General features: G+C 39.6%; 1 protein-coding gene and 1 pseudogene across 1 annotated transcript; both read right to left on the bottom strand.

The window, feature by feature from the left end:
• Positions 1 to 7,916: 7,916 nt before the first annotated feature.
• On the bottom strand, positions 7,917 to 9,007 carry LOC101342386 (olfactory receptor 5AU1). The gene is given in 2 exon segments (XM_012559587.1): positions 7,917 to 8,933; positions 8,936 to 9,007. Coding segments are annotated over 2 exon segments (1,089 nt in total).
• Positions 9,008 to 11,431: 2,424 nt separating this feature from the next.
• Positions 11,432 to 19,428, bottom strand: part of LOC101342143 (heat shock cognate 71 kDa protein pseudogene) — a 34,382-nt pseudogene continuing 26,385 nt past the window's right edge.

Below are 19,428 nucleotides of genomic sequence, written 5' to 3'. Positions count from 1 at the left end.
AAAGTAATGATTTAGAAAAGTTGAAAGTGAAACGATGGGGAAAAAAAGATATGGTAACCGAAAGAAAACTGATGTAGCTGTACTAATTGCAGACAAAATAGACTTTAAAGCCAAAAGCAGTAATAGAAATAAAGAGAAGTTCTATATAATGATAAATGTTTCAATTTACCAGGAAGACATAAAAATTATAAACCTGTATGCCCCTATTAATGTAGTTTCAAATATGTAGAGCAAAATTGGATGGTATTAGATTTTAACACAAGTCTCACACTGTTAGCTCAAGTATTAACAATGTAAAGGCCCAGAAGATATGAATAGCTACAAGTTTGTTTGAATGGGCATATATAAAGCTCTGCACCTAATACTAAGAATACATATTCTTTTCATTTTATGAAAGTTGACTATATTTTAGACCATGAAATAAGCTTGAACAAATTTCAAAGAATTGATACCATATGTATATCAATTCTCTCACCAACATTCAATGAAGTTAAAAACCAACAACAAAAAAAAAACTATAAAAATCCCAGATATTAGGAAATTTTTAAAAATCCACTTACAGGTTAAAGAATAGATTAAAAATTAGGCAATATATGGAACTTAATGATACTGAAAATACTATATTTCAAAACTTACAGGATGCAGGTTAAGTAGAATTGAGGAAAGTTCAGTCTTAAAAAAGAAGAATAACAAAATTGATGACAAAACAAAGATTATGATTTCAAAAATATACTTGAGCAAACTAGGACTAAAAATTACTATCCTTAACTTGATGTAGTTTATCTACAAAAAAACCTAGATTAAACATCAGACTTAACAGTAAAATTCTTAAAAAGCATTCCTTTTAAACCAGGAGCAGGACAGAAGTATCTTCATCACCGTTTCTATTCAATATTGTGCTGGAGTTCCTAACCAATGCAGTGAAGCAGGAAGAAAATAACGGATTATCTGATTCTCTACATTGAAGCCGCCTGCCCCAATCTACAGATAAAATTTGAAATTAATAAAGACAATTTAGTTACGAGGGCGGGGGAGGAGAAATCACTAAATAGCAGAGTAGAATCAACTTTGGTGAAGGGAAGGACAACACACAATACAGGGGAAGTCGGCACAACTGGACTAAACCAAAAGCTAAGAAGTTTCCTGGACACATCCAAACACTTTGAGGGACAAAGCTGTGGCTGGGGCCTGGGGACCATAGTTTCAAGGGGCATCTAGGTCAATTGGCATAACAAAGTTTATTAAGAAAGTGTTCTACATTCCACTTTGGTGAGTGGCATCTGGGGTCTTAAAAGCTTGGGAGCAGCCGTCTAAGACACATCAACTCGTCCCATCCCACTTGGAGCAAAGGAGAATGAAGAAAACCAAAGACACATGGAAAATATTAGCCCAAAGGACTAAAGGACCACATGAACCAGAGACTCTACCAGCCTGAGACCAGAAGAACTAGGTGGTGCCCAGCTACCACCAATGACTGCCCTGACAGGGAACACAATAGAGAGTCCCAGACAGAGCAGGAGAAAAATGTAGAATAAAACTCAAATTCACATAAAAAGACCAGTCTTAATGGTCTGATAGAGACTGGAGGAACCCCCAAAGCTATGGCCCTCAGACGCACTCTTAACCCAGAACTGAAACCATTCCCGAAGGCCATTCTTCGGACAAAGATTAGACAGGTTTATAAAACAAAAAATAATACACGTGAGTAGTGTGCTTCTTAGTTCAATCAGATACACAAGACCAAACGGGCAGCTTCTGTCCAAAAGCAGTATGTGAAGGCAGGAAAGGACAGGAACTGGTCTAAATGGACACAGGGAACCCAGGGTGGAAAAGAGAAGTGTGCTGTCACATTGTGGGGATTGCAACTAATGTCACAAAACAATATGAGTATAAATTTTTGTATGAGAAATTAACTTGATCTGTAAACTTTCACCTAAAGCACTATAAATAAATAAATAATAAACAAAGAAAATTTAGCAATGTTTTTGGACAAAAAAAATCAATACAGTATATAAAAGACAGTTTATTTGGGGACTGAAGGATGGTAAAAGACAATTCATTTCTATATATAAGCCATAAACATCTAAGTAATGTTACTTTAAAACATAATATTAATAAGGTAAATAAATCAAAAAATCAAACCCAACCTCATGTGTCACAGAGTAGAACTGCTCCATAGGGTTTACTTGGCTATAATCTTTGTGGTAGCAGATCACCAGGCCTTTCTTCTGCAGCACCACTGGGTGGGTTCAAACCACCAACCTTTAGGTTGGTAGTTGAGCACAAACTGTTTGCACCACCCAGGGACCTTAATAAGGTACATGTTGTTGTTGTGTGCCAGAGAGTCAATTCCGACTCATAGTGACCCTATATAACAAAGTAAAAATGCCCCATAGGGTTTCCTAGGCTCGGGTGCCAATTCAAAGTTCGGAGGTTCAAACCCATCAGCTGCTCAGTGGGAGAAAGATGTGGCAGTCTGCTTCTGTAAACATTTACAGCCTTGGAAAGCCTATGAAGCAGTTCTACTCTGTCCTATAGGGTAGCTGTGAGTGGGACTCAACTCTACGGCAATGGATTTTGGTTTTTAATCTTCATGGGAGCCCATGTCTTTTCTCCCTCATAGCTGCTGGGTGGGTTCTAACCCCAAACTTTCAGTTAGCAGCCTAGAGCTTAAACACTGCACCACTAGGGCTCCTTAATAAGGTACATAGACATACAAGAAAAAGTACATCAATATACAAAACTTATTAATAAAATTATAAAATTTTAACAGAAGATATTAAAAGAAAGCCTAAATAAATGCAGGAATATATCATGTTTATGGATAGAAAGACTCAATATCATAAAGATATCAAGGTTACAAAGCTAGTGAGTGGCAGAGCTGTGATTGAAACCCAGGCAGTCTAGCTCTTCAGAACATGTGTTAATCATTATTCAACATTGCCTGTCTTCAAATATTCTTCTTGTAGAATGTTATAGATGACATAAGACCTTTACCCATAAACCAGACCCATTGCCACCATGTCAATTCTGACTCAGAGCGACCCTATAGACAGAGCAGAACTGCCGCATAGGGTTTCCAGGGAGCAGCTTGTGGATTCAAACTGCTGATTTTTTGGTTGGCAGCCGAGCTCTTAACCACTGCATCACAGACCATTCATTCCATTTCTCTCATTTTACAAAAAAAGATATATTTTTAAATTGTCCTAAGAATGGAATGAACTATCTGCAATGAACTATAGGGGCGACTGTGGATGGTTTTCACTTAAATAAAAGGTACAAAAATTATAAGAGAATATTATGCGCAACTCCATGGCCAATAAACTTGAAAATCTAGAAGAAGGGAATTACGAGCAAATAGAAATTATCAAAATTTACTCAAATAGGCAGGAAAAACAAAAATAAAAGCAATAATCATATAAAAATTGGAAAAGTAGTTTAAGATCTTCATTTTAAAAAGGATCAGATGGCTTTATAGATGAATATATATAATATTTAAAGAATAGCTATTCCTATCTTATTTAAATTATTCTACAATGTAGGAATGGAAGAAAGGAACTCCAATACCTTTTATAAAACTGTCTTACCCTTAATACTAAAACATAATAAAAATAATACAAAAACACAAACGACCAACTTTATCTTTGAACATAGATGCCAAGAGTCTGAATAAAATCTTTGTAAATCAAATCCAATAGTCTATTAAAAGAAAATTGTTTTATGACCAAATAGGATTCCAGGAAACAAGGATGGTTTAACACTAGGAAATCTATGTGTTCAATTCAATTCACCACAGGAACAAAATAAAGGAGGAAAACTGCATAAGTATATCAAGAGTTGCTGAAAAAGCATTTGATAAAAGTAAGTAGCCATTTCTCATCTGGGTTCTTAAAAGCTAGTGAGCGGCCATCTAAGATCCATCAATTGATCCCAACCCACCTGGAGTAAAGGAGAATGAAGAACACCAAAGACACAAGGAAAGTAGTAGCCTAAGAGACAGAAAGGGCCACATAAACCAGAAACTTCATCAGCCTGAGACCAGAAGAGCTAGATGGTGCCTGGCTACCACCAATGACCGCTCTGACAAGGACCACAACAGAGAGTCCCCGACAGAGCAAGAGAAAAGTGGGATGCAGAACTCAAATTCTAGTAAAAAGACCAGACTTAGTGGTCTGACTGAGACTGGAGGAACCCCAGAAACCATGGCCCCCAGACTCTCTGCAACCCAGAACTAAAACCATTCCTGAAGCCAACTCTTCAGACAAAGATTAGACTGTACTACGGGACATAAAATGATACTCATGAAGAGTGTGCTTCTTAGCTCAAGTAGATACATGAGACTGAAAGGGCAGCTCCTGTCCGGAGGTGAGATGAGAAGGCAGAGAGGGTTAGGAGCTGGTTGAATGGACACAAAATCCGGGGTGGAAAGGAGGAGTGTGCTGTCACAGTTTAGGGAGAGCAATTAGAGTCACATAACAATGTATGTATAAATTTTTGAATGAGAGACTAACTTGAATTGTAAACTTTCACTTAGAGCACAACAATAAAATTTTAAAAAAAGGAGCAAACTACCGATAGACTCAGCAACATGGATGAATATCAAAAACATAACGCTGAGTGACACAAAAAGCTATATACTGTATGATTCCATTTAAACAACATTCAAGAAAAGGTAAAATGATGACATAAATCAGTAATTGCCAGGGACTGGGCGGGGGAAAAAGGACTGACTGGAAATAGAAACGAGAGAACTTTTTGGGGTGATGGAAATATTCTTTATCTTGCTTGTGGTGGTGGTTACATGGTGTCATGGTTTGAACTATGTCCCCCAAAAAATGTGTGTATCAGTTTGGCTGGGCCCTGATTCCTGGTACTGTGTGATTTTCCTGTATGTTGTAAACCTACCTTTATGATGTTAATGAGGGAGGATGGGTGACAGTTGTGTTAGTAAGGCAGGATGTGATCTACAAGACTGGATTGTGTCCTGAGGCAGTGTCTTGAGATATAAAAGACAGAAGTGAGCAGTGAGATTGGGGGACCTCATACTATCAAGAAAGCAGTGCTGGGAGCAAAGCGCGTCCTTTGTACAGGGGTCCCTGCGCCAAGAAGCTCCTAGTCCAGGGGAACACTGATGAGAAGGCCGAGAAGGAGAAAGCCTTCCCCTGGAGCTGACACCCTGAATTTGGACTTTTAGCCTACTTTACTGTAAGGAAATAAACTTCTCTTCATTAAAACCATCCACTTGTGGTATTTCTGTTATGGCAGCACTAGATGACTAAGACACATGGCTATATGCAAAATCCATTGAACTGTATATATAAAAGGTAAATTTTATTGTATATAAATTATACCTCAACAAATCTAAAAAAAAACAAAAAAACTCCAGAATGGATAATTAGGTAGAAATATACTTTTACATATAAATATATAAGGTGTGAAAAATGTTGAAAGGATGTACCCCAAAATAATGCTTCTCTGGGTGATGGGTTTATGAGTGATGTTTGTTTTCTTCCCTATATTTTTATGTATTTTCCAACTTTTCTACAATGACTATGTTACTTTGATAATTCAGGGAGAAGACAAAGTAAGTAGCCATTTCTAATAACAGGTAGCATTTATTAAGTGCTTGCTATGTGCCAGGCATTGGACTAAGTGCTTTGTTTGCATTAACTTATTTAATTCTCATAGCAATGATTGTATTGCTACAATTGTTATTATTCCTATTTTACAAAAGAGGAAACTGAGTCTCAGAGAGGTTAAATAATGTTACACATATAGGAAATGACAGAGATAGAATTTGAATCAAGTGTGGCTCTTATCAGCTACACTTGTTAGTTGCAGTCCAGTCAGCTTCAACTCATGGCGATCTTATGCATAACAGAAAGAAACATTGCCCTGTCCCGTGTCATCTTCTTAACCAATGGCATGTTTGAGCCCATTGTTGTGGCTATTGTGTCAATCCATCTCATTGGAAGTTTTCCTAATTTTCGCTGACCCTATACTTTACAAATATGATGTCAGCTATACTACACTGCCTTGAATAGAATCTCTAATTAGCACAGAAATAAAATCACTATGCTTAAACATGATAACCATTAATTATTAGTAAATTTTACAATAAGAGGCGAAATTTCCATTGAAATTCAGGACATGTTCCATGTTGGGATTTTTGTGGATGGGGGTGTCAACATATAGCACTATTCTTCCCCTCCTAATTCTGAACCAATTTAGAGAAAGGATAAAATATAAACAGCTGAGGATGAAATATCAATTGTATTACTGTTCAAAGTTAAACTAGAGCACATGGATTGTCCCTGTGGGGAAAGTGGACTTTATAATACTAAACTCCTGAATGAGGGCAACTTGCTGACACAGTCATAGCTGCACTGGGCGAGGGCAGGCCCTCCTCTTGTAAGGGGCCTATCCCTGGAAAAACAAAGTGAAAGTACTGCTTTCTGCAGGCAGGTTCAAAAGGGGTTAAGCCAGGCATAGTGTTACGGATTGAATTGTGTCCCCCAGAAATGTGTGTCAACTTGGCTAGGCCATGATTCCAAGTATGCTGTAATTGTCCACCATTTTGTCATCTGATGTGATTTTCCTATGTGTTGTAAATCCTACCTCTATGATGTTAAGGAGGCAGAATTAGAGGCAGTTATGTTAATGAGGCAGGACTCAATCTACAAGATTAGGTTGTGTCTTGAGTCCATCTCTTTTGAGATATAAAAGAAAGAAGTGAGCAGAGAGACAGAAGGACCTCATACCACCAAGAATGTAGTGCCAAGAGCAGAGTGTATCCTTTGGACCTGGGGTCCCTACACTGAGAATCTCCAGACCAGGGGAAGTTTGATGACGAGGACCTTCCTCCAGAGCCGACAGAGAGACAAAGCCTTCCCCTGGAGGTGATGCTCTGAATTCAGATTTATAGCCTACTAGACTATGAGAGAATAAACTTCTATTTGTTGAAGCCATCCACTTGTGGTATTTCTTGATAACTAAGACACATGGCCAGTTTACTCTCCACAGATTTATCAATGAGATAAGCCACTCTCCTGGGGTAGAATGAATAAAGGGGTGCAGTGAGGTCAGGAATATGACACTTGATTGAGCTATCTCTATATGACTAGTAAATTTACCATAAACAGAAGAACATTAACAGAGACTAGCCTCATAGAAAGGCAGAATACATGCCTCCCACCACAACCACCTCCACATTGTGAGAACTTAGGGACTGGTATGAAGGAAAAAGGAAAGAGGAAGGAACTTACTGAGAGCCTATTATGTGCTGGATGTTTACATGCAATCTCAAATCAAATGCTTAATATTCACACCAAGCTCGTGAACTCCAACTAAAGGATAAGACATCTGAGACAAAAAAGTTAAGTAACTTGCCTGTTTATTCAGTTTGAAAGTGGCCAAGTGACTATTTGACCGGGGGAAAAAAGGCAATAAAACATCATGTGAGATTTTGAAGTTGTTGTTACAACATCATTTAAATAACTGAGCAACCGAAAAAAAATTTTTTTTAAGACAGAGTCAGTTTTTACAAACAGGAGTTTGTAAAGAATGGGAAAGGTTTCCCAAGCAGTTAATGTCTTAAGCTAGTTAAGGGGATAAATTTATTATGAAGAATATAAATGTCAGTTTATAGTAATTAAATATTCACAAGCTTGGAAATATGAATGAAGCTGTTGAACAAAGGCATAACTGAATTGTACCACTGAGCCCAATTGTGCAATGAGAGATTCTCCTTTCTGACTTCTTTTGGGTCTCTGACATCATCACTTCTTCGTGCAGCAGTTAGATGCAGAAGCACCTGCAGACCAGAGGCCAGGCTCACTCTTCACAGGAATGTGCCCAGGCTAGCACTGCGTTTCCTTTACTTTCTAGAGCCACATGGTAACGAGTTGAGAAGATCTTCATCCCATTGTTTTCCTGCCCCAAATCTTTCTTAAAGCTTTGTTTACATCCTTATTTCTCAAAGAGTAGATCAGGGGGTTCAGCACTGGGATCACTACTGTGTACATCACAGCAACTATGCGGTCTTGAGTCAGGGAGTAGCTAGACCTGGGGCGCAGGTACATAAAAAGTGTTGTGCCAAAGAAGAGGCAGACAGCAGTGAGGTGGGAGGCACAGGTGGAAAATGCCTTGAACCTGCCCTGGGCTGAGTTCATCCTCAGGATGGTGATAAGGATGAAGAGGTAGGAGACAAAGATGGTGAGCATGCAGCTCAAAAGGTTGAAACCAGCAAAAATGATGAGCAGGATCTCACACAGGGAGGTGTCCATGCAAGAGAGGGACAGGATAGGAGGTCCATCACAGAAGAAGTGAGTGACTATGTGAGCACCACAGAACTTTAGGCTGAAGATACAGCTTGTGTGAATAAGAGAATTGAGAAATCCTGCACTGTAGGAGCCAAAAATCAAAGAGGTACAGACCTCAGGAGACATGGTGATTGAGTAGAGCAGGGGGTTACAAATAGCAGCGTAGCGGTCATAGGCCATGGCAGCAATGAGGTAGCACTCACTGGTGGCAAAGCCTGCATAGAAGAACATCTGAGCCACGCAGCCGAGATAGGAGATCACCTTCCTCTTGGCCAAGAAGTTCACCAGGGTCTGGGGGACAACCGTGGAGGAGTAGCAGAAATCCAAGCAGGAAAGGCTCTTTAGGAGGGAGTACATGGGTGTGTGCAGGGATGCACTCATGTGGATCAGGAGGAACATGACCAGATTCCCCAACAAAGTGATGACATACATGCCCAGGAACACCATGAAGAGCAGCATCTGGAGCTGGGGGTCACTGGTGAGACCCAAGAGCTCAAACTCAACCCCTTGACTCATGTTTGCCCCATCCATATTTCTCCAACGCTCTGGAGTGTGGAAAGAAGAGACCACCGGAAGTAAAGTTGAATATCTGAAGGCTTTGACTGGGTTTAGTTCTGCCCTAAGGACAGCCTTCTGAAGATTGGGCTCACTCAGGAAATTTGGCTTTGTGGATAGAACTCTGTCATATAGAGGGTCTTCTCTAGTTGACTGGTTAGTTAGTAAGCATTACTTGAACAGCAGTGGAAAAATGTAAAAGAAATATACACAATTTGGTCTCTCAGGGATCTTTAAAAATTCTGAATAATTTAACAGTCCCTCGCCAAATATTTATTGACAGTCTTGTATATGCTTCGCTCTGTGTTCTCCCTCTCAGGAATTCAAGAGTGCCTGACCTAAGGGAGATTTATATTCTAGAGACAATATATTTTGTGTTTAAGTGTACAGGCTCTGGCGTCAGACTGCCAATGTTCAAAGGCTGGACCTCATCATTAACTAGTTGTGTAACCTTGGGAATGTTACTTAACTTCTTTGAGTTTCCATTTTTCTTGTATGTTTCTTGGAGCCCTGGTGGTGTAGTGGTTAAGAGCTTGGCTGCCAACCAAAAGGCTGGCAGTCTGAATCCACCAGTCACTCCTTGGAAACCCTATGGTGCAGTTCTACTCTGTTCTATAGGGTCGCTATGAGTTGGAAGTCGACTTGATGGCAACGGGTTTGACTTTTGGTTTTAGTATCTATTTCAAAGAATTATCACAAAAATCAAATTAATTCATGTAAAGCATTTCAGCAAAGCTGAAAGACTGTTAGTTATGATTATTGTCATTGAGCAGACGGACATACAAGAACTAAGAAAACCTGTTGCAGTAGGGTCGATTCTGACTCATGGCCACCTCATGTATGTCAGAGTTGAACTGTACTCAACAGGGTTTTCGATGGCTGTAATCTTATGGAAGTAGATTGCCAAGTCTTTCTTCTGGAAATAGATTGCCAGGCCTTTCTTCTGGAAGTAGATTGCCAGGCCTTTCTGTGGTGTTGCTGGGTAGATTTGAACTGCCATGCTTTCAGTTAATAGTTGACTGAAACTCTTTGCACCATTCGGGGACCTAACACATAACCAAACACATAACTAAATGTACATAAATAAAAGCATAAATTAAATGAAAACAAGAGCAATAAAATATAGAAAGCAACCTACCATCAAACAATACAGACAAACACATGCTAAGCAAGAGTGACTGACCATGCCCTCAGAGGATCCTAAGAGATGATTTGAAGATGGTTCATTGGCTTAGCTATAAAACTGCCCCTGTGAACTTGGCACTAGCCAGGCACAGCTGTAGGCTCTAAAGATGACAAGGGTGCCAACTGAGGCCTTGCGCTTGGGAGCTTCAGCCAAGGGCAAAGTGTCACTCATTGTTCATGAAGATGCCAGTCATTTCCAGTGAACAGAATCATCCTGGACTCAGGGACTACTGAGCCCAGCAGGAAAGGAACAGCCCTGCCCCAAGAGTAAGTCTTTGCAAAAATGCCTTTTGCATTCGTAGAGCAAACAAGGCCTTGGATGCATCACCGAAGCACCACACTGTCCTCTCTGCTCCATTGGCTGTTCTGCCACCCACGTTCCCAAACTACCTCTGAGTTCTGGAGTTGGTTAATCACCCTGTGCTCTTTGGTGAGATCCTTCAATTGTGAAGAATTTGAAGCCAGCAGACGTGATAGGAGTAGAATGGAAAAGGGCAAAATTGAGCCACCACCTCCTGCCCTGAAGAGAGTCAATGATTAACACAGCTGTGAAATATGTTGACAGGATTCAGGAGAAGAAAGAGCTGTCTAGAGCAGGGAACAGTTCTAGTTTATCCCATTGGCAAAGTTTTCAGAATCAGCAAACTACCAGAGTAGGAGAAGATACTGGGCATACCCACCACCCACTGCCATCGAGTCGATTCCGACTCATAGTGACCCCATAGGACAGGGTAGAACTGCCCCACAGGGCTTCCAAGGCTGTAATCTTTATGGAAGCAGACTGACACACCTTTCTGCCATGGAGCTGCTGGTGGGTTCATACTGCAGGCCTTTCGGTTAGCAGCCGAGCCCTTTAACCACTGCACCACCAGAGCTCCTACTTGGCATACAGATAACTAAAATTAACTGTCAAGTAAGTAATGAAGGCATTACAGTTGATAGAACACTGAGACTGGTGAAAAGAAAAAAACTTAGTTATGCCCAGAGGTAACATGCCCTAATAATACAGAGATGCTGGAAATACAAGAGTGCAAATTTGAACACAAAGCATTGGTAACTGAGTTAGAGAACATGGAGCACAATTCTGTGATTTATTTCATGTCACTGAGATGTAACATTAAGCCACCTTTTTTTTTTCCAATTTTAAATACAGTTTTAAGACATTGCATTTTCCACTTACAATACGGTGCTAATAAAGTGCAGTGTTGACTTCCTTTCCCTATGCACATTCCATATTCAACTATTGAGAATACCTAGAAATTTAGTTTAGCAGTGTAACTTTTAAAACTGCCACAGAATGTGCTACAAATTTGGGCCCTTCGGTTTTTCACTCTGGAACAATGCTAAGGTATCTATGCTCAGAGACTGGCTTAATCAACTTCTTCAAGGGTGGGTCCATAAGAGGCACCACCAGATGGAGGAGCTCCACCACCAGCGAAGCCCCCAGGCAACCTTCCAGGCATGCCTCTGGCACTCTGGTACAGCTTGGTAATGATGGGGTTGCAGACTTTCTCCAGCTCTTTCTGCTAGTGTTCAAATTCTTCCTTCTCTGCCGTTTGATTCTTATCAAGCCAGTTGATAATTTCATTACAGTTGGCCAGCATCTTCTATTTGTCCTCATCATTGATCTTACCTTGAAGTTTTTCATCTCCAAATGTTGCTTTCATGTTAAATGCATAGGAGTCAAGAGAATTCTTAGAGGACACCTTGTCCCTCTGTTTCTCATCTTCAACTTTGTACTTCTCAGCTTCCTGGCCATAAGTTCAATGTCTTCTTTACTCAAGCAGTGCTTGTCATTAGTGATGGTAGTCTCCAGTACTCTTATCTACAGCATGGAAAACCACGGGGTGCAGTAGGTATGCCAGTGAATTCAAACTTGCCGAGCGGGTTGTTATCCTAGATCATGGCACGTTCACCTTCATAAACCTGAATGAGAGTACCAGGCTGGGTATCAGAGTAGGTTGTGAAGGTCTGAGTCTGCTTGGCAGGAATGGTTGCACTTGATGAGGACAGTCATGACTCCACCAGCAGTTTCAATACCAAGGGAAAGAGGAGTGACATCCAAGAGCAACAAATCTTGAACATTTTCAGATTTGGGTCCAGGTAAGATGGCTGCCTAGACAGCTGTACCATAAGCAACAGCCTCATCGGGGTTGATGCTCTTGTTCAATTCTTTTCCATTGAAGAAATCCTAGAGAAGTTTCTGAATCTTAGGAATATGAGGAGAACCACCCACAAGGACAACATCATGGATCTGTGAGTTGTCTAGCTTGGCATCCCTAAGGGCTTTCTCCACAGGGCCCAGGGTGCCACTGAACAAGTCAGGATTCAATTCTTCAAATCAGGCACGGGTAATGGAGGTATAGAAGTCAATTCCTTCATAGATAGAATCAATCTCAATATTGGCCTTGCCTGGGTGCTGGAAGAGAGAGTGTGCTTTGCACATTCACAAGCAGTGCGAAGGCAATGAAGAGCCCTCTAATTTTTGCTTATATCCTTCTTATGCTTGAATTAAGCCATTCTCAACCCAAAACTTACTAGTTTATGATAAATCCATTACAGGAATGTGGGCAATTCTAGATTTGGGTTGCAAATGTCAATGACACTGTTTCTGTCAAAAGCCAACACAGCTCCACAGCAAATTACAGGGACTTAAAAAAAAAAAAAAGACTGTAAAGAGCCCAGGATGGAAATAACTTACAGGAACTTCAAGGAAGTAGAGAATGGAGTGGAACTTCTTGAGACCCTGCTTCAAATCTTCCTCAATATACTGTTTCAGTTTTGGTAATGGGTCTGCAAGTACCTCTCTGATTAAAAGAATGGGCAAAAGTAGAGAGAGATAGGAGGCAGCCACTGCTCAGAATAGTGTAGATGAGGCAGGGAGCCTACCCTGGGGGTGGAGAGTGGGGTGGGACAGGGTAAGTGGTAGGGGTGATACAGTGAATCAAGGCCTCCAGATTTCTTACTTGCTTTAAATCCACTCTTTCTTTCTTTCTTTTCTTCTCTTTCCTCTCTCATTGCTCTTCTCCAACCTGCACTAAATTCAGAATTCTTCAGGATATAGAGAGTTAGTAAAGGAAGGGATTGTGGAGAAATTGGCATTGCTTATAGTTTTTCCAGGGATATTGGAATAACCACTATTTCTATTGGTTGCAGTTGGTATCTGTGAATGAAAAGTGGGAAGGAAGCTTAATCAAAAAAAACAAACCCATTGCCATCAAGTCGAACACACAGCAACCCTATAGGACAGAGTAAAACTGCCCTATAGGGTTTCCAGGAGTGGTTGGTGGACTTGAACTGCTGACATTTTGGTTAGCAGCTGAGCTCTTAAACACTACGTAACCAAGGCTCCAGGGTAGGAAACTTAAGGTTGGTTTTATCAGATGGAAATAGAATAAGGATTGGCATGCCTAGGGGTGAGAGCAGACGCCTGGGGTCTGTAAATGAGGGAAGGCTAGGCAAAGGACTTTATACCTGACTCTCCGCCTTCCTCCCTGCAATAACAGAGTGGAAGCAGGCAGCCAGGGGGAAGAAAGCTAGTGAGGTTCTTTGAGCAATAGTGGTCCCAAACAGTGGTTCTTAAACATTAACATGCCCAAGGTTCACTAGAGAAGCTTGTTATAAGTGCAGATTCAAGGTACCAGCCCCCTAACATTTGTTGTGATAGATCTGCAGCTGAATTAAAAAATCTGGTGATTCTAATCCACACTCTGAGAAATATTAAATCATGGAGTACCTGCAGGAGCAGACAGATCTTCCTCAGGCACACATAAATAACCTTTCCTAACTTCTTAGAATTCCCTGTGTCCTGGAAAATCAATGTGTGGGCAGGGTGGTTGTCCTGGACATTCTCCTTCCTCCAGAAGTCAGTAGTTAATTTCCAGAAATCTGGGTACTACCTGATGATGATCAAACACAAGGAAATTTTCTCTTTCAAAGTTGCTTCAGATGTTCTTGAACAAACCATTTAATTCCAGAAAAGCATATAATAGGATGACACAGCTGTTGCTCTAGGGATCAGAACACAAGACTTTAGTAAAAGGACAGTGAAGTCATAGCCAGACCCATTGTGTCCATAGACTGAGTCTGGGGATCAGAGACTTCTACTGACTTCAACCTCTCACGTAGTAAGGCAGCCCCTCTCCCTGTGAGCTCATCACAACTGGAAACGCTCCAGAGCCATCTTTTCCCCTGGGTAGCCCAGAACCAAAGGCTCAGCCTGTCTCACAACTGGGGAGCAAGATGTGATCATTGATGGGGATATGGGAGGCAGGTGAGGAAATAGGAATAATTGGCCCCATGCAGACCCATTAATGTGTTTGCAGTTACTAGCCTCTCCAAGAGTCTCTACCCCTGAGGAATCAAGTGACAGCGAAACTGGGAATGAGGGAAATGGATCTACACCAGATCCCTGCTGATATGCTCTTCATTAGCCCCAAAGGAGTGCACTACTTTAACCCTAAGCTTAACACTTGTGTTATTATTATCTTGTCTATACTGGAAAACCAAGTTTTTACAGTTTTTCTTTCTTTTATGTCAGTTTTCAGTATATAACTGTGACCTAGATTAGAGCTGAGGAGCTTCCTTTTGAAATTATAGTAAAATTAAAGTTGTGTTATTTGGTTTCCAAATATTTGGGAATTTTTTAGGGATATTTCTGTTCTTGATTTCTAATTTAATAGCATGTGGTCAGAGAACATACTTTGTATTTCAATGCTTTTGGATTTATTGAGACTTGTTCTATGGCCAAGAATGTGATCTATCTTGGTAATGTTCCATGTCTACTTGAAAAGAATGTGGATTCTACTGTTGGGTAGAATGTTCTATACTGTCAATTAAATCAAGTTGGTTAGTGGTGTTGTTCAAGTCTTCTATATTCCTTCCGGTTTTCTGCCTATTTGCTCTATTGATTATTGAGAGAGGAGTATTGAAATCTCTGACTATAATTGTGGATTTGTAGTTCTTCAGTTTTTGCTTCATGTATTTTGAAGTTCTATTATTAAGCACAGAAACATTTAGGATTGTTACATCTTCTTGATAAACTTACCCATTTATCATTATAAAATGACCTTCTTCATGCCCATTTTGACTCAGACAATCATATGGTCTACTATGCTGGGAATGACAAATTGAAGAGCAACGGCATCGTATTCATTGTCAAAAAGAACATTTCAAGATCTATCCTGAAATACAATGCTGTCAGTGATAGGATAATATTCATGTGCCTACAAGGAAGACCAGTTAATACGACTATTATTCAAATTTACGAACCAACCACTAATGCCAAAGATGAAGACATAAAAGATTTTTACCAACTTCTGCAGTCTGAAATTGATCAAACACACAGTCAAGATGCATTAATAATTATTAGTGATTGGAATGCGAAAGTTGGAAACAAAGAAGGATTGGTTATTGGAAAATACGGCCTTGGTGATAAAAACGACGCTGGAGATCGCATGATAGAATTTTCCAAGACCAATGACTTATTCATTGCAAATACGTCTTTTTAATAACATAACCAGTGGCTATACACGTGGACCTCACCAGATAGAATACACAGGAATCAAATCGATTACGTCTGTGGAAAGAGATGATGGAGAAGCTCCATATATTAAGTCAGAACAAGGCCAAGGGCTTACTGTGGAACAGACCGTCAACAGCTCATATGCAAGTTCAAGTTGAAGCTGATGAAAGTTAAAACAAACCCATGAGGGCCAAAGTATGATCTTGAGTACATTACACCTGAATTTAGAGACCAACTCAAGAATAAATTTTTACATATATATATTTTTATTGTACTTTAGATGAAGCTTTACAGAAAAAAATAGTTTCTCATTAAACAGTCAGTACACATATTGTTTTATGACATTGGTTAACAACCCCACAACATATCAACACTCTCCCTCTCGACCTTGGAGGACCCTTTTTTTTTTTTTTGGTGAAAATATACATAGCCAAAGTTACACCATTTCAAAAGTTTCTACATTTACAATTCAGTGACATCAATTACATTCTTCCAGTTGTGCTGCTATTCTCACTATCCTTTTCCAAATTATTCCATCACCATTATCTTCAACTTACTGCCCCCTAGGCTTCCCATCAAAACTTTTGAGTTGCCGTTGTCAATTTGATCTCACACAGATAATTCTTTTTTTTTTTTTTTTTGGTACCTTAGATGAAGGTTTGCAGAACAAATAGTTTCTCATTAAACAGTTAGTACACATATTGCCCTATGACAATGGTTAACAAACCCACAGCATGTCAACACTGTCCCTTCTCAACTTAGGGTTCCCTATCACCAGCTTTCTTGTCCCCTCCTGCCTACTAGTCCTTGTCCCTGGACTGCTGTGCCTCATTAGTCCCGTTTTGTTTTATGAGGCTGTCCATTCCCCAGCTGAAGGGTGAACTTCAGAAGTGACTTCACCATTGAGCTAAAAGGGTGGTTATACTGTCGGGGTTTCTCCAGTCTGTCATCGAGAATAAATTTGACATATTGAACACCAATGACCAAAGACCAGACAAGCTGTCGGATGACATCAAAGACATCATATATGAAGAAAGCAAAAGGTCATTAAAAAGACAGGACAGAAAGAAGAGACCAAAGTGGATGTCAGAAGAAACTCTGAAACTTGCTCTTGAACAGAGAGCAGCTAAAGCAAGTGGAAGAAATGATGAAGTAAAAGAGCTGAATGGAAGATTTCAAAGGGTGACTGGAGAAGACAAAGTAAAGTATTATAATGAAATGTGCAAAGATCTGGAGTTAGAAAACCAAAAGGGAAGAACACACTCAGCATTTCTCAAGCTGAAAGAACTGAAGAAAAAATTCAAGCCTTGAGTTGCAATATTGACAGATTCTATGGGCAAAATATTGAATGACACAGGAAGCATCAAAAAAAGATGGAAGGAATACTCAGAGTCACTCTACCAAAAAGAATTAGTCGACGTTCAACCATTTCAGGAGGTAGCATATGAAAAAAAAACAATGGTATTGAAGAAAGAAGTCCAAACTGCACTGAAGGCTTTGGCGAAAAACAAGGCCAGGAATTGATGGAATATGAATTGAGATGTTTCAACAAACAGATGCAGCACTGGGATGTTCACTCATCTATGCCAAGAAATTTGGAAGACAGCTACCCGGACAACCTACTGGAAGAGATCCATATTTGTGCCCATTCCAAAGACAGGTGATCCAACAGCATGCAGAAATTATGAAACAATATGTTTAATATCACCAGCAAGTAATATTTTGCTGAAGATAATTAAAAAATGGTAGCAGCAGTACATTGACAGGGAGCTGCCAGAAATTCAAATTCGCCAGAGGATGTGGAATGAGGGATATCATTACTGATGTCATATGGATCATGGCTGAAATCAAAGAGTATTAGAAAGATGTTTATTGGGTTTTACTGACTATGCAAAGGCATTCGACTGTGTGGATCATAACAAATTATGGATAACATTGCAAAGAATGGGAATTGCCAAACACAGAATTGTGCTCATGAGGAACCTGTACATAGACCAAAAGGCAGTCATTCAAACAGAACAAGGGGATACCGCGTGGTTTAAAATCAGGAAAGATGTGTGTCAGGGTTGTAACCTTTCACCATATTTATTCAATCTGTATGTTGAGCAAATAATCTGAGAAGCTGGACTATATGAAGAAGAACTCGGCATCAGGATTGGAGGAAGACTCATTAACAACCCATGATATGCAGATAACACAACCTTGCTTGCTGAAAGGGAAGAGGACTTGAAGCACTTACTAATGAAGATCAAGACTACAGCCTTCAGTATGGATTACACCTCAACATAAAGAAAACAAAAATCCTCACAACTGGACCAGTAAGCAACATCATGACAAATGGACAAAATATTGAAGTTGTCAATGATTTCATTCTACTAGGATCCACAATCAATGCTCATGGAAGTAGCAGTCAAGAAATCAAATGACCCATTGCACTGGGCAAATCTGCTGCAAATGACCTCTTTAAAGTGTTAAAAAGCAAAGATGCCACTTTGAGAACTAAGGTGCGCCTGACCCAACCTATGGTATTTTCAATCACCTCATATGCATGCCAAAGCTGGACAATGAATAAGGAAGACCAAAGAAGAATTGATGCGTTTGAATTATGGTGTTGGTGAAGAATATTGAATATACCATGTACTGCCAGAACACAAAGTCTATCTTGGAGGAAATGCAGCCAGAATGCTCCTTAGAAGCAAGGATGGCAAGACTTTGTCTCATGTTCTTACACATGTTATCAGGAGGGACCAGTCCCTGGAGAAGGACATTATGCTTGGTAAAGTAGAGGGTCAGTGAAAGAGAGGAAGACCATCAATGAGATGGATTGACACGGTGGCTGCTATGACAGGCTTAGGCATAGCAACAATTGTGAGGATGGCACAGGACCCAGCAATGTTTCCTTCTGTTGTACATAGGGTCACTATGAGTCAGAACCGACTCAATAGCACCTAACAACAAAATACTTGCTAGTGTTTTTTGCTCTGAAGTATACTTTGTCTGATATTTATATAAGCACCACAACTTTCTTTTGATTACTATTAACGTGGTACATCTTTTCCCATTCTTTTACTGTTAACGTATTTGTGTTTTTACATTTAAAGTGAAGTTCTTGTGTAATTTTAAGTACATTTAAAGTGGAATTTATTGTTGGTTCTTTCTTTTTATACAGTTTAACAATCTATGACTTTTAATTGTGGTGTTTAAACAATTTATATTTAATTTGATTAGATTTGAGTGTATCATCTTACTATTTGTTTTCTGTTTGTCCTATCTTCTCTTTGTTCCCTATTCCCTTTTTTTCTGATTCTTTTGGATTAATCAAATTTTTTATGCCTTTGTTGGTTTATTACCTATAACTCTTTGTTTTGTTATTTTAGTGGTTGCTTTAGGGTTTATAGTATACTTCTTTAACTTCCTATAGTTTAACTTCAAATGTTATTATACCACTACCTAAAATAGTTTAAGAACCTTAAAATACTATACTTCCATTTCTAGACTTTATGCTATTGTTGTCATGAATTTTACCTTTACTGATGTTATAAAACTCCATGATACAATAATGTTGTTTTTATCTAAACAGTCAATTAACTTTTTTCTTTTCTTTTCTTATTGTTGTAGTTTAAGAGAAAGTTTACAATTCAAGTCTGTCTCTCATACAAAAATCTATACATACATTGTTATGTGACCCTAATTGCTCTCCCTATACTGTGACAGCACACTCCTCCTTTCCACCGCTGATTTCCAGTGTCCATTCAACCAACTCCTAACCCGCTCTGCCTTCTCATCTCACCTCCGGACAGAAGCTGCCCATTTAGTCTCATGTATTTACTTGAGCTAAGAAGC

Source organism: Trichechus manatus, unplaced genomic scaffold (genome assembly GCF_000243295.1).
Source record: "Trichechus manatus latirostris isolate Lorelei unplaced genomic scaffold, TriManLat1.0 scaffold00273, whole genome shotgun sequence".
NCBI lineage: Eukaryota > Metazoa > Chordata > Mammalia > Sirenia > Trichechidae > Trichechus > Trichechus manatus.
Note: the sequence above shows the minus strand (reverse complement) of the source record. Positions and strands in the feature narration are given on the sequence as shown.